Source organism: Engystomops pustulosus, chromosome 4 (assembly GCF_040894005.1).
Source record: "Engystomops pustulosus chromosome 4, aEngPut4.maternal, whole genome shotgun sequence".
Lineage (NCBI taxonomy): Eukaryota > Metazoa > Chordata > Amphibia > Anura > Leptodactylidae > Engystomops > Engystomops pustulosus.
Window position 1 is genome coordinate 144365294 of NC_092414.1, and position 15720 is coordinate 144381013.

The 15720-nt window shown below is 40.0% G+C and overlaps 1 protein-coding gene across 5 annotated transcripts in view; it reads left to right on the plus strand.

The window, feature by feature from the left end:
• Nucleotides 1-7304: 7304 nt before the first annotated feature.
• Nucleotides 7305-15720, plus strand: part of LOC140127337 (uncharacterized) — a 48829-nt gene continuing 40413 nt past the window's right edge. For 3 of the 5 annotated variants that reach the window (XM_072147910.1, XM_072147912.1, XM_072147914.1), the window contains exons 1-7: nt 7305-7462; nt 9233-9524; nt 9910-10046; nt 11414-11732; nt 11953-12050; nt 14003-14096; nt 15300-15425. In XM_072147910.1, the coding sequence (XP_072004011.1) occupies nt 9336-9524; nt 9910-10046; nt 11414-11732; nt 11953-12050; nt 14003-14096; nt 15300-15425 (963 nt within the window). In that variant the 5' untranslated portion in view covers nt 7305-7462; nt 9233-9335. The remainder of the gene's footprint in view (nt 7463-9232; nt 9525-9909; nt 10047-11413; nt 11733-11952; nt 12051-14002; nt 14097-15299; nt 15426-15720) is intronic. The other 2 variants (XM_072147911.1, XM_072147913.1) reach the window with 2 other exon arrangements.

The window sequence follows — 15720 nt, forward strand, 5'->3', positions numbered from 1 at the left end:
GCTTTTTTACTATAAGAACCGTCAATCTGTGGAACAGCCTGCCTCAGGCGCTGGTCACAACCTGACATGCTGTGTTCTCCTATACACATGTTAGAGATATAGACTTCAGCTGCACAAGTACCTGATATGCTCTGTTCTTCTATACACATGTGAGAGACACAGACATTAGCTACACAAGCATGGATCCCAACTGTCCAGGATTCGGAGGAACAGTCACAATTTTTCACTGCTGTCCCGCCACTTGGGAGGTTGGAAGAATGTCCCACTGCACTCCGCTTTGTCCCGGATGTCTCTTATGAGTCCCTAGTCCTGGTCCCGACAAATGTAGATTTGCTGTGCAGCAGGTGCTGGGACCAGGAAGGGAGACTAGCCTACTGCTAATTTCCACCTTCCACTCGTAGTGCTCTTGCTGCTGAATATTTACGAGAGAGAAAGCAGGCTACAGAGGGAAGCGCTGATCCCTGCAGGATTCTTTCTGGCTGGCTGTGTGAGAAGCCAGGGCTCTCTACAGCCTATGCAGGCACCATACCGTAACAGCCCAGGCTGAAGCTGCAGGAGGTGAGGTGGCTGCTGCCTGGTGGCATGTTTCCTTCCAGGCTTACATCTCCGGGCTGACTCAGGACCTTGCCCCTCCTGTCTGCAGGGGCCGAGAAGGAGCCAGAGGGACCCTGATCACCCTGCCATGTGGAGAGTGAGGGACATTATTACGGTCAGACTATGGGCCACATTTATAAAGCAGTCTGTGCCAGACCCTGCTCCTGTCATGAATCTGGCACACTCTGCAGGATAGTGAGGCAAACTGTACTTCATGCAGTTTACCCCCAAGCAATGCATCTGGCCATTACATGCAGTTTACCCCACAATTAATAAATATGGTCCTGAGTGTGAATTTATGTATAAGCAAAAAAAAAGGTAGTTGCTGGGGACTTCGCAAGGGGCGAGATTTAGATTGTAGATTTTGCCCCTCTTTCTCTTCTTGAAAAGTGAGGAGGTATGCATAAGTACATGACATGCTATGTTCTCCCATACACATGGCTGCATCCTGGAGCAATTGTATCTCTCATACATACACAGGCTGCAGGGGGTGTGGCTCCCAGAATCAGGAAGCACATAGAGGAGCCAGCACCAGGAGTATCATTTCATTATACAGGCTGTTAGTCATGTGTACAGGAAAAGTCATACACAGGCTGCAGGGGCCGCCAGCACCAGGAAGCACATAGAGGAACTAGCACCAGGAGCATCACATCATTATACAAGCTGTCAGTCATGTATATAGAAGTATCTCATACACACAGGCTACCGGGGGCATGGTTGCCAGCACCAGGAAGCCCATAGAGCAGGGGTCCCCAAACTACGACCAGCAGACCGTTTCTATCTGGCCTCTGGATTTATTGTTTGGGGGCCCCCGGGCTGGCGCTCCAATACCGTCAATGATTAGGCCGCGGCCTCCGTCGATTCGGACAGGAAACTCCTACCCGTCTCTGTGTAGTGCTCGATGTGGCCGGAAACGGCCGCTCGAGCTCTATTATTGCAGGTGGAGCGATGTGGCCGGAAGACAACCCCAGCGCATATCGCTCTTTGAAACTGGATGCGCGGCCGTGTGATCACGTCATCATTTGTGTGCAGGAGGCCTAACTCTGTTCTATAGAAATCTGCATGGGTCGTGCCATTTCACAGCAAGGGTTGATATAGTCCAGTGATGGCAAACCTTTTATAGACTGAGTGCCCAAATGAAAACCAAAACTCACTTATTTATCGCAAAGTGCCAACATGGAAATGAAAGCAGTAAACTTATTGCTCCCTTCTCTGTCATAGCTTTCAATTATATCCGTATTCTGAGAACACCAATACAGTAGAAAGATGGAAGACAAATTCAGGTTCCCCTGAACAGTAAAAATTGTCAGGTCTTGAGCTACAATGACAACGCATATCTGCCCACACCTTCCAATTCTTCCCGTAGTCTAAAAGGGGTTGTCCCAAGCAACTTTACTGATTTTTTTCCAAAAACATCGCCACAACTGACCATGGTTTGTATCGGTATTGGGATTCAGCTCCATTCATCTCCATCCAGCAGAGTTGCAATACCGACAAACGATGGTCAGGTATGGCACTGTCCTTCCAACCCCCTTAAGATAGCCAAGGACTTGCCAGGCTCAGTGCTGTCTGGGAATCCATGAAGATACCTTGCATCCTTTTTAGTGATGGCCTGGGTGCCCACAGAGAGGGCTCTGAGTGCCACATCTGGCACCCGTGCCATAGGTTCGCCACCACTGATATAGTCCCTCAAAACTATATTGAAATGGATATTCTGGCAAATCCCACACCTGAGTGTATACATAGATCTCTGAGATAGTGATGGGTAAAAGCTGCATATCCTGACAAGTCATTGTCCTCTTGTGTTTACTGTCAACCTTTGCTTTGTCTGACTGATGGGATGCCCAAAAAATCACTAAAACTAGGGCCTGCAAATCTCTCATATTAATGGAACACTGTTGAACATTGTTCACTTAAAGCGATATACCAGGAATAAGCTATATTCATATACAAATGGGTCTTTAAAATATAAGATAATATGTAATTAGTTGTTTAAAATTTTGCTCCCCTTAGCAGAAAAATGCTGTTGACATACACTATAATGAAGAATCACATGTTCTGCATCATGGGCAGGTCATGTGATAACCACTAAGTTTGGCTGTAGTTGGTTGGTTGCAGTGCATCCAGTATGGCCAGTGTTGTGGTGAGACGTCATCTCATCTGAGGTAATGTGTAGTGATGGTGGTTACACATCATTACTATGGTAACAGCAGGACAGTCTGTTATATAATCACTGGGGGCAGAGCATAAGAGGGAGAAGGAGTTACTGATAACCAAAGAATCATGGGACTTGTAGTTTCCAGTGGTGGCCATGTTGGTGATAACTCCACCTACTTTTGAAAACCCATAACATTTTGTGAATCATAAAATCAAACTTTATTCCAGGAATAAGCATAATTGGTATACAAATGGATCCTTAAAATATATGCTAGTATGTAATTAGTTGTTATTTAAAATTGTTATACACTTAGCAGAAAAATCCTGTTGATATACACTGTAATGAAGAATTAAAATGCTACTGGCCCTTTAATGCTACTGGCTCTGGAGCAGACACAGGACAGAAGATGTCCACATGTTCACATCACATGTCCTGTGGCACTTGCCTTTTAATAGGTCTCCAAGCAGTGCAATTAAAAAAAAATTATTACAAAAAGAGTAAAACAATAGCAGCAACAAATACACCTGGAGGGGAGTGCAGAGACTGTGATTGTTTTTTGCGATTTTTAAAATAAAAGTTCAGTCATAAATCTGACTTTATTGCACTAGCAGTAGATTTGCCTTCCTTCACACTTTTTTTTACACAAAAAGTAAAGAAAATCCTTTGATAAATTTCCCCCAAAGTCATACATTCAATACATCTATACACTATTTATGCAATGTGATTAGATACAAGAAAACTGCCTATTTAAGTCAATGGGTGCATGAAAAATAACTTGGCATAACTTGAAGCTGTGTGCCAGACCCCAGATTATAATGTATTGTTTATAGAACTAGTATTCCTATATAGGAAAGGTACACTATATATTCCCCCTTGGCCTCTTGGGCATGGTTGCGACAGCACCCTTTGCACCACCGTAAGTTACTACCCTGCTACCCCAGTGCTAGAGATTTTTATCTAGGACTCAAAACAGTCCTTATCAGTTGTAAAGGTGACTTTCATATTAACCCTTTCATGGCTCCCCGGTACCGGGACAGGAGCACAAATTATTACACACCAGTCTATTAAAAAAACTCCCCAGTTTATTCACACGCAGGTACATACACTCACCAGCCACTTTATTAGGTACACCATGCTAGTAACGGGTTGGACCCCCTTCCTCAATTCTTCGTGGCATAGATTCAACAAGGTGCTGGAAGCATTCCTCAGAGATTTTGGTCCATATTGACATGATGGCATCACACAGTTGCCGCAGATTTGTCGGCTGCACATCCATGATGCGAATCTCCCGTTCCACCACATCCCAAAGATGCTCTATTGGATTGAGATCTGGTGACTGTGGAGGCCATTTGAGTACAGTGAACTCATTGTCATGTTCAAGAAACCAGTCTGAGATGATTCCAGCTTTATGACATGGCGCATTATCCTGCTGAAAGTAGCCATCAGATGTTGGGTACATTGTGGTCATAAAGGGATGGACATGGTCAGCAACAATACTCAGGTAGGCTGTGGCATTGCAACGATGCTCAATTGGTACCAAGGGGCCCAATGAGTGCCAAGAAAATATTCCCCACACCATGACACCACCACCACCAGCCTGAACCGTTGATGCAAGGCAGGATGGATCCATGCTTTCATGTTGTTGACGCCAAATTCTGACCCTACCATCCGAATGTCACAGCAGAAATCGAGACTCATCAGACCAGGCAACGTTTTTCCAATTTTCTCCTGTCCAATTTCGATGAGCTTGTGCAAATTGTAGCCTCAGTTTCCTGTTCTTAGCTGAAAGGAGTGGCACCCGGTGTGGTCTTCTGCTATTCTGCCTACCTTGGTTGTAACTTGCGGCGATTTGAGTCACTGTTGCCTTTCTATCAGCTCAGAAGTCTGCCCATTCTCCTCTGACCTCTGGCATCAACAAGGCATTTCCGCCCACAGAACTGCCGCTCACTGTATGTTTTTTCTTTTTCGGACCATTCTCTGTAAATCCTAGAGATGGTTGTGTGTGAAAATCCCAGTAGATCAGCAGTTTCTGAAATACTCAGACCAGCCCTTCTGGCACAAACAACCATGCCACGTTCAAACAACCATGCCACGTTAATATACTCAAATCACCTTTCTTCCTCATACTGATGCTCGTTTTGAGCTGCAGGAGATTGTCTTGACCATGTCTACATGCCTAAATGCACTGAGTTGCCGCCATGTGATTGGCTGATTAGAAATTAAGTGTTAACGAGCAGTTGGACAGGTGTACCTAATAAAGTGGCCGGTGAGTGTATATCAAACACAGAAAAATCAGCATAGGGGGCATGGCAAGGATATAAGGTGCTTAGATGCTATTGGCCATAATGAATTACCAGGACATGCTACGAAAAGCTTAATAAATTGTGCACTGTTTTCTCAGAGGCAGAATGGTTATACTAATTGGCTTTGTGCTATCTCTGTATAACTCACAACATGGCCTTCAAGCAGAGAGGAGTGAGAACACAGTAATTTCTAAACATTTTCACGCTGGAAGTCTCCAGTCATTTCGAAGGCTGCACGTCCGCTTCTGTTTGGTTCGCATGGTCCAAAAATGGCCACTGTAGAGGAATATATCACTGACACCCAGTATCATCAGTTTTGCATGCAAAAGTTTCAAGAAAGTAGATGTGAGCAAAGAAAATCTGACTAGTATAAAATTAGTGCTAAAAAAATAGATGGTTGGATAGCACTAAGACTGAACTCTGACCAAAATACAATTTTCACTGATGTTAAACTCAGATCATTTGCAACTGGCCTTAAATTTTGTTTTGTATCTTTCTTTTTATTGTTTTTTTTAAAGAATAACATGTAACAAGTAGTTCAATGCATGTATTACAATGATTACAAAAGGTAGCTTAAATTGACAAATTTCCAAGGTACAAATGTTTATCAAGCAGTACATGTCATAATAGAAAGTAGATAACATAAAAACATAGAACATATAACAGTGACCATTGAAATTCCTCCAAATGTTATACAGGCGGTCCCCTACTTAAGAACACTCGACTTACATACGACCCCTAGTTACAAACGGACCTCTGAATATTGGTAATTTATTGTACTTTAGTCCTAGGCTACAATAAACAGTTATAACAGTTATCACAGGTGTCTGTAATGAAGATTTATTATTAAGCCTGATTCTTATGACAACCCAACATTTTTAAAATCCAATTGTCACAGAGACCAAAAAAGTTCTGGCTGTGATTACAATGATAAAATATACAGTTCTGACTTACATACAAATTCAACTTAAGAACAAACCTACAGACCCTATCTTGGATGTAACCCGGGGACTGCCTGTAATAATCTAAGATATATCACTACTAGACTTTCAGTAGCCCGTATAGTTTTTGTCATAATGGATGGGCAGACAATTAATCATTCTAAGCTGCCCACTGTTTCTCACAAGAGTTTTGTTGGCCTTTAGTTTTCGCAATAAGTACCGGTAACTCCATTTTATAATTATTATTTACTGTACAAAAAATTTCTTGTATTGAGGGAAGAGGAAATGATTTCCAGTTTTTAGCTATTAAATTTCTGGTCGTGTTTAGGCAATGAAAGATGATTGTTGCGTGAGTAAATGGAATATTTTCCATACCCAGAGACAGCAAGGAAATGCCTGGATCCCTGGGAATTGGATATGGAATGACAGCTCTTAGTTTTGAGCAAAGTGAGTTCCACAAATCTTGGACACTTTTACAATGCCAAAAAATATGTAATAGAGAACCTATTTCTTTATTGCATCTCCAACATAAGTTAGACAAATTTGGGTACATTTTTGCCAATCTATACGGTGTTAAGTACCACCTGTACAGTAATTTCCTTGCCGTCTCCTGGTGATTAACACATTTGGATGTTTTAACAGATTTTTAACTGAAATAATAGTTTAGCTTCATTGTCTAATAGAAGTATTAATTTGTATCCTTTACTGGGGAGGTGATATTTTTCTCTAATATTTTGAAAGGGATTAAGTTAGTTATTGGAGTTTTAACCATCACCAATTTTAACCATCTAAACTGCTGCAGTGTGATAACATCAGCAAAAGGCCCTTTCACACAATTGTTTCAGAATTGCTGCATTTACATGCCAAGTTTGAATTGCGTTTAGAAATTCCATCAAAGCAGGAAGGCGCTTGTCTCGATCTCAGACACGTTTAGATGTACACCAAACATGATTGGGAACAAACATGTAATTTGCTTATAAATAAAAGCATTGGTGATCAAGACAAGCTCTTGATTTGCATTTGGAGTAATGACCAAGGTCCGCTGCAGTTCTTAGAAAAATTAGACACTTTATTTTAAGCCCTTTATAATAAAACCGCCTATAGAGATTGTATATAACTTTTATGTACTCTTCTTTACATTGGTAGAAATGTAACCTGTATTATCAAATGAGATAAACATCTCAATTTTCTTCCTTGTAAGACTACAGAAATCTGTATTGTGAGAGGTGAAGCGTGCAGTGTCCTGCTAAGTGCTGAGCGGAGGGTGGGGAGTGTGTCCACAGCCACTGGTGACAGTTGCCTGGTTTCACAATCTGAACTGGTTAATCAAAAAAGGGAGCAGCTCAACACTTGTTGCTTTCTGTAACCATAGAAGCGACTCCAAGCTTTCTCTTCTTTTCAGTGTTTTTACATCTATGCAGACTGGTACAAGTAGAAGAAAATTTCCAGTGGCACATGCACTGTAGGTAAGTCACATATTAAATTGTCATAGGTTTTATATTACATATATACATGTGACATATTCTTTGTTAATGTTAAATTTGTAGTGTACTGTTCAGCTATATCACAGATTTCCCATCTACTCTGTATATGTGAGTGGGGATATTGCTTGTTTAGCTTTATTTGCTTGCATCCCTTATATGTCTCTATGTTTGGAGAAATCAACAATTTCTATCATTTCAATTGAGAAAATAGCCCATAATTGCTGAATGCCTTTAGTGACCAAGAGAAGTACGATTTATCTGCATAAACTTACTAATAAAACAACTTCAGATATGAAACATTTTGCCACTTGTTTAAGTGTCTGGGAAGCTGGTTATTGCATAGTCAAAGTATTACCATATGCAATTTGAAATAAGATGCAAGATGAAATAATTCCCTGGGTCAGATCACAATCTAGACAAGATGATTAAATTAACATACATAAAAGCAGGTTTTTCCTGAATACACTTGTGAAATTCTAAGGACAGATCATCAATATCTAAAATCTGGACATTCATTCTGAGTAATTTTTGGATCTATACCTGTGACCTATGGCTTTGGTTATCTATAAAACCAGAGTGCTGTCAGTTAAGGTTTTTCCTGAAATACTTTTTGGACCTGTGACATCCTAATGATAGACTATCCTATTGTCAACATTATGGGCAACCTTTTTATGTGCCTAAAGTTACATTCATATTGTGCTGGCGATGTAAATCGGAAGACAATTTATTGAGCAATGCCAAGGGCATATAGTTGCATACCACATCCATAGGTTCCCAGGTAAAAAATGTGAACCACACAGTAAACATTTTTATCTGCATGCCAATGTATAAAAAAACAGAAAACAAAACAAAATAGATATGTGCCATATCAACTGAGGTCCTCATACTACTCTTACTACGCTCTGCCAGTTAAATGAGGGCCCATGGAGCTTTCTTGGCCATATGCCACATGTAACCAGCAAATGCCTTGGCTATCCATAAAGAAAACGTACGTGAAATTATTTGTTTATTTTTATGCTTAGCATCATATCTAGGACAATGTCAACATGTTTTTATGTTGGACATGTGTATGTGTCTGTATATCCTGTGCATTGGTGAATGCTGATGTATCTCACTAGGCATTTACTATTATAATAGATCCCCATTCATCATGTTACAGCACCATAAGAAGGGAATACCCCAAAACAAGTGTGTTCTCTCCTAAATAGCTTCAGTTTACTGCCTGAAACCATGGTGAGATAAATTAATAATATTGCTCTGATTTCTTCCAAATCATTGGATATAAACGTCAATTTTGCAGGCTTTCCAGTAGAATAAAATGGGTGGAAAAAATATAAAAAGCATTTCTCACATGACCAGTGTTTGTTTATTTAAAGGAAACCTACTATGAGGAATTTACTAGGTTTCCTCCCTCCCTCTGTCCTAATCTGTAATTTAATAATCCTGGAACCTAACCTTACTTTTTAAAAATGTAATTTAGTAATATGTATATTAACTGCAGAGGCTATTGGGGCATGCACTAACCTAAGGCTACTCCACACCCCAGTAGCCTCTGCAGTTTACTTACATATAACTAAAATAAAGTTACATATAACTAAAATAAAATACTCTGTATTTGACATCTGTCTAATGTGGTATCATAATATTTGTCCATCCATTTTGCACTGAATGCATTTTGGGCTGAATACTAATCTCTCTCCATCTCAGGAGCATACAGAGGTAGTCATGCAGCCATATATTTTTGTTTTACAGAATGAAAACTTCAAATTACTACCCAGAACCACAATGTCTATGACTAAAGTATCTTAAGCTTAAACTTTTTAATAATACTCTCCAAACCTTTTTTGCTGCACAAATGTCTTATCGGCTATCTAATGGATATGTCAGCCTACCCTCCCGTTATGGCCTTGGTGACAGCTATCAACACCATGTGGATGCAGGCAGGAGGTCTCCACGCTGGAACTCTAAAGACTTAGGGAGTAATAGACATGGAAGGGAATCACCAAGACTTTATGGTCTATCTGAGCTGGAGAGAAACATTGAGGTAAAATTTTTAGAGAATATTATTTTACTGTTACCTGGTTGGGGTCCTGCCATTTGTATTACTTCTGGTGACCAAGTTACATCTGTGAATTTAAAAGGAGTATGCAGCACATCAATATTTTGGTCATCAACAAGGATTTATATGCATTAAAGGGGTCGTCAAGCATTGGGATATAGATATTGATCTGCCATACCTAGAAAAAAAACAATAGTGTATGGAGTTTCCATCTCAGTAAATATGTAGAATATTTATCCATTGAATTATACAGTACAGTATTAGTATATAAAAGCATTAGTAACTCTTTTAGTAAGTACATACTTATTTGTTGTGCTGTACATTCCCAGATGATTAAATCATGTTCTGTTAACGTTTTCTCCTCATAAAGGCTGCAGGACAATTGGAATCAGATAACTGGATGGGTCACAGCAAAGAGTACAGCCGGCGCCCACCCAGTCCATGGCAAACAGACAGATCTAGATCTGTGAGTCCTCTCCGAGGGATCCATACACTAGATTGCTATAGGTAGGAATGATGTGAACTCTCAGAGCCCTATTAAATAAAGAAAAGTTTTATAAATAGGAAGATTATACCACTGAAGGTTTCAAAAGCTGTTTGTTTACCTCCTCATTTGAATGTAGTGAATTTCTGAAAGGTGAGGAGTGTTGGCCTGAAATACTCCAATTTGTGTTGACTCAAACTTGCTCAGGTTAAGTTCAAATACAGATTTTTAACAAAATGGTTCTTTCAAAAAAACAAAGTAACACTCAGGAATTTATCACAACATTGTCTGGTTTCTTTTACTACTTTTTAAGACTTGTTTGTCTTAGTTAACACGGAGGTGACAAATCTCTTTACTGTTTACATTTGTATTGGGGTTTCCATTGTAAACTAAAACCATTTTGCTGCACTGAATCCATCACCAGACCAACTAATGCTAATAGATCATAGTCTATCAGGTTATGTGTATGCAATGCTTTTCTTTTTAAATCTGCCACTCATGTTATATCTTTGTATATTCGGCTGATCACAGTTGAGATTTTCCAACAGAATTATTGACCAGAACACAGGGAATAGGATGTGGGGCTGTGGGGGCACATAGTGACAAAGCCATAGGCACGTACCACTGTGTACCCAGATTGTCCCAGTATGAAAAGTCTACTTTCTAGTTATTATTCTGAGATACATTTATAAATATAAAAACCCTAGATGTGATCCTACAGTTGTATTTTATTATATGGTATGACTGATCGGATGCTTGAATCCAAGGGGGTCTACCAAAACAATCCAAAAACAGTAAAATATAGAAACCATTATCTCAGAATTGTCACCTTATTGCCACCCTGCAACACAAAAAGTGATCAAAAGTTCATACAGTCCCCAAAAATGGTATCAAAGAAAACATTAGCTCGACCTACAAAAAAATTATACCTTCAACAGTATAAAAAAGGTATTGGCATCAGAATAGGTTGAACATACAAAAGAATAACTCCAGCTCCAGCTCCCTCTCTCCATGCGGTGCCGTTGCTCGAGGTGTGACGTCAGTGGCTCGCTGACATCATAGTGTGTGCCAATGCGGCGCACACACTAGAACAGTGCACACTAGTGCAGGGCACTGACAATGGAGCCTTATGGGAGGCAGTGAATAGTGATACTGGGTGAAAACCATGCACATTGTGCATATAATTGCTCTTTATATTATTTGTAGGCATGTATTTATATGTGTGCGTTATGGACGATGTAAAAAACTGATTGTACATGAGTACATCCCAATACAGTCTTAAACTACAGTTATATGTTTGCATTATTATTATACTTTTCTAATAATAAATTTACATTTTTTTGACCATCTTAATACTTCTTAAATTATTTATTTCTTTATTTAATTATAGTAAACAACCAGTTAGCTCAGAGTATACTAGGAATGTATCCAGCCCATCATTATCAAGGCGAAGTTCTGTATCTCGTCTCTCCACTTGGTCCCCCGAGGAATGTGGCATGGAAGCGCCATTGAGCCGTAGGGGCTGGAGTGGATCTGAAATAGACCTGAGAGCATCTCTGTCTGAAAGTGCCCAGAAGCGTTCCGATCTTGTCCAGTGCCTAAGAGAGGCTCAATCAAAACTGGAGGAGCAATCAGAGGAGCTAAAAAAACGGGACAAAGAGCTAGAAATGAGCAGAGCCAAAACTGAGCTACTTGCTGTAAAGCAGAAAGTAAGATGTCATACATGTTTTCATGTTTTTTATGTTTCCATGACTGGAAACAGTATTTTTAGTTATACATTAATTGTTTACAAACAGTTTACAAATGCAGTTTTTTTTATATACCTTTAAATATACTGGCCACAAAATGTTATAATCTAGTTTTTGCTAGAAAAGTAGAAGTTGATTACAATATAGCCAGTATTTTCATGTATTTCAATGTATTGTTTAGCAACTAGAGTCCTCAATATCCGAGTTAGAGAAAGAAAAAGGTTGGCTGGAAGTGTCTCGTTTTGAGGACAAGAAACAACGTGGAGAACTACAAGACAGGCGAGTCTTCCTTTACTTATTCATTATTAATCCTCAGACAATCATAATCACTATAGGGAATAATGATATATAAATTTAAATTAATAAATAAATTATATAGTAATTGGAAATTATGTATTGATATGTGGAAATTGAAAATTACAGGAAAATATTTTATAAAGTATGGAGCATTGCTAAAAAGGCCAAAAAACAGAATTACCGTCCTCCAAGTTCTAAGCTCATGCCCTGTGCAGGGACGAAACTGAAAGAGAGTGAGATCGCATCAGAGCCCAGGAGCATTATGGGGTGCATAATGGGGCAGATTTACTTACCCATCCATTTGCGATCCAGCTGCGCTTTCTCTGCGGAGGATTCGGGTCCGTCCGGGATTCACTAAGGTAGTTCCCCTGATGTCCACTAGGTGTCGCTGCTGCGCTGAAGTCCATCGGAGTGCACTGAACTTCACCGTCCTACGTGTCAAGCGACACTTTTTTTTAAAAAAATGCGGCGGTTTTTCTGAATCCGTTGGGTTTTTATGGCCGTGCCCCCCCGATTTCCGTGGCGTGCATGCTGGCGCCGATGCGCCACAATCCGATCGCGTGTGCCAAAATCCCGGGGCAATTCAGGGAAAATCGGCGCAAATCGGAAATATTCGGATAACCCGTGGGAAAAACGCGATTCGGGCCCTTAGTAAATGACCCCCATTTTGTGTCTCTTTCCCTTCTAAAGGAAGAACTACTACAAATAATACATTATTATTGGGGGCATGGTATAGACTTTGTTCTTGTCACCACACTCTCTACGGACATTCTCAAGACGGTGGTTTCACACACAGCACTTTTTGAAAAAACTATATTGCAACTTTTAATGTTTTTGTTTGTGCCAAAACCATGCATGGATTTATTTGGAATACTAATATAACAGAAAACATACTGACCCTTTAAACCTTTATTTGGGTTTATACTAGTCTGTAAAGTGTATTGTATAAGATGTGGTTATTGTTATAGGTCAGTGATGGCAAACCTTTTAGGGACCGAGTGCCCAAACTACAATCAAACCCACTTATTTAAATGCAAAGTGCCAACATGGCAATTTAAGAAGTGACATGTTGCTACCTGTTTTGCAACGGCTTTTAATTGTATTTGCATCCTGAGGACACCAATACAATTAAGAGAAAGAGGAGAAATTCTGACTATCATTGTAGCTACCAGGGTCCCCTGAACAGGAAGAACAGGCCCAGAGCAGGAGCTCCAACAATAACGCAGCCTTGTCTGCACCTCCATGCTGCTCTTGTAGTCCCAGGCAGCTAAGGATGTGTAGCTTTAAAAGAGCACTGATCACAGCACATCCTGTGTGGACTGCAGGAGGTGGTTTTGAGTCCTGTCTGGAAACTCTGTTTTGGGGGTGATGGCCTGGGTGCCCAGAAGGAGTGCTCCGAGTGCCACCTCTGGCACCAGTGCCATAGGTTTGCCACCACTGTTATAGGTGATGTAGGGGCAGTACAATCTAAAACCTAATCAGGAAAAAAGATGGTGGCAGGGTACTTCTGTTACAGATAGCTAAATAAAGCCTTGAGCCACTACAGTCCTTAATAGATTAGGTTATTAATTAGTGAAATAAATAATTTACAATTTTTTTAATATTGCGGTACTAGAATAGTAGTAGTGTTAGCGACCCCTGCCGCAAACATCATGTATAATTATGAACTATTGGCTAGAGGGCTATTTTATTTAAACTATTGCATTCAGTATGCAAGTTTAATGTTGAACAAGTTGAGGTTATAAAACTAGATCTGGACCCTTTATGCATTATGGAAGAATGCTGACACCAATTCCTTGTACTGGATCAGTGCCTGTGGAGATAACACTAGATACAAGTGGAGACACAAGTATTGTAGTCCATAATTGTACTTGACATAGTAATAGAAAAAAATTGTAACATAAAAATGTCAAATTTAGAATTTTATTTAACAGGATTATAAACCTGGAGATGGAAGTGATGTTGGCCAAATCTAGCTTGGAGAATTTCAACTATACAAATGAACTGATGAACCAAAAAATATCAGTGGTAAATACATTTTTATAATATGACATCTTTAGATATTTTATAAATGTGTGGCGAAAAATTAGATGGGCTTGTAAACAAGGAAAGCCACAGGCTGAAGTACTACAAAAATTGCTATCTCATTGCTATCATAGTGAGAGTTCTGAAATCTTAATTTCATTCTTTGTACAGACAGTCCCCTGGTTGTGTACAAGATAGTTTTTACTTACGTTTAATTTGTATGTAAGTTGGAATACGTATATTTTATAGTTGTAAATCCAGAAGAATTTTCTGCTGTCAAAAGAATTATCAATAAAGCTTCATTACAGACACCTTACAGCTGATCAATTGCAGCCTGGGACTTAAATAAAGCATCCAGAAAGCGTCACCAGAGGTCACAGTGGGCAGAGAGGTTCGTCTGTAATTAGGGGGCATCTGTAAGTCGGATGTCTTTAAATCGGGGATTGCCTTTATAGTTATTATGCTAATGGATGGACTACTATTGATCACTAGGATAGGGATGCTATCTCTTCTGTGTGAAAAGATCAATAGATCACCCAAACTTGCTGCCGGTCCATGAAACAGAGAACAGCCTACATTGCTCAGCAATTTCCGTCAAATAAATTCATTTGAGATGGCATAAGGCGAAGATCAGACTCTGATCTTCTGACATATTGTGATTATTAATAGGACAGAGTTGTTTGACCCCCTATAGATCAATTATCAATGTTCTGGATTGGTGATAACTTGAAAGACCCAGTTCACACCTGGGTTTTCCATTACACTGCGGTTGCATCAGGGTGATAACTTGTAACCCTGATGCAACCCCGTTTAATGCTTTAAAGAGGACCTGTCACCCTGAAATAGCCCCCAACCAAATGGGCCCCCCATAACCCTCTCCCTAGCCCCTTTCTCCCCAGCAATTTTTTTTAAATCTATGGTCAAAAATGTGGTTTAAACAGATCCGACCTCTTACAAAATAAGAGGTTGGATCCTCATATCTGGTGGGCTGCAGTCGGCGTTATTCATAAGGGTTCCAGCCGACACTCCCCCAGCACGCCCCCTGTCACCTAGGACCTATAGGAGAAGCCGGCAGCATTTATTGCATAATTGCTGCCGGCTCTCCGCGATGCTATAGGGATGTTATAGGGAGCAGGTTATGTGGGGCACATTTGGGGGGGGGGGGGAGGGTGACAGGTCTTCTTTAAGATTTTTCATCTTTGACAGGGTAATGATGAGGTAAATCGGGAATTGAAGACAGCCAGAGAAAATCTTGTATACTTCCGAAATCGGGTAAAAATCCTTGAAGCAGAAAAGAATCAAGCTGTGGAGGAGCTAAGGAAATTGCAAGAGGTAATCACAGGAAATCAAGTTTTGAATGTTTGTTTAAAAACCTGATTACATCGTGGTTATGCTTCACCATAAATTTTAGCAATTGTTCAGGAAATTGCCAGCGGCCACTTAAACAATAGCATTTACTGGTATTACTTAAATTTTAAATTTTTTAAGTCAGGAATCTTGGTGATGGCTTTCCACTGTATGCCTAAATAGTGGCAAATATTGGAGTTTTCCATTGCAGGTTGGGAAACCTTTTCTGTTATATACTGCTGATAAATTGTGCTGTTTACACAAAGCCTTAAAGGGGTTT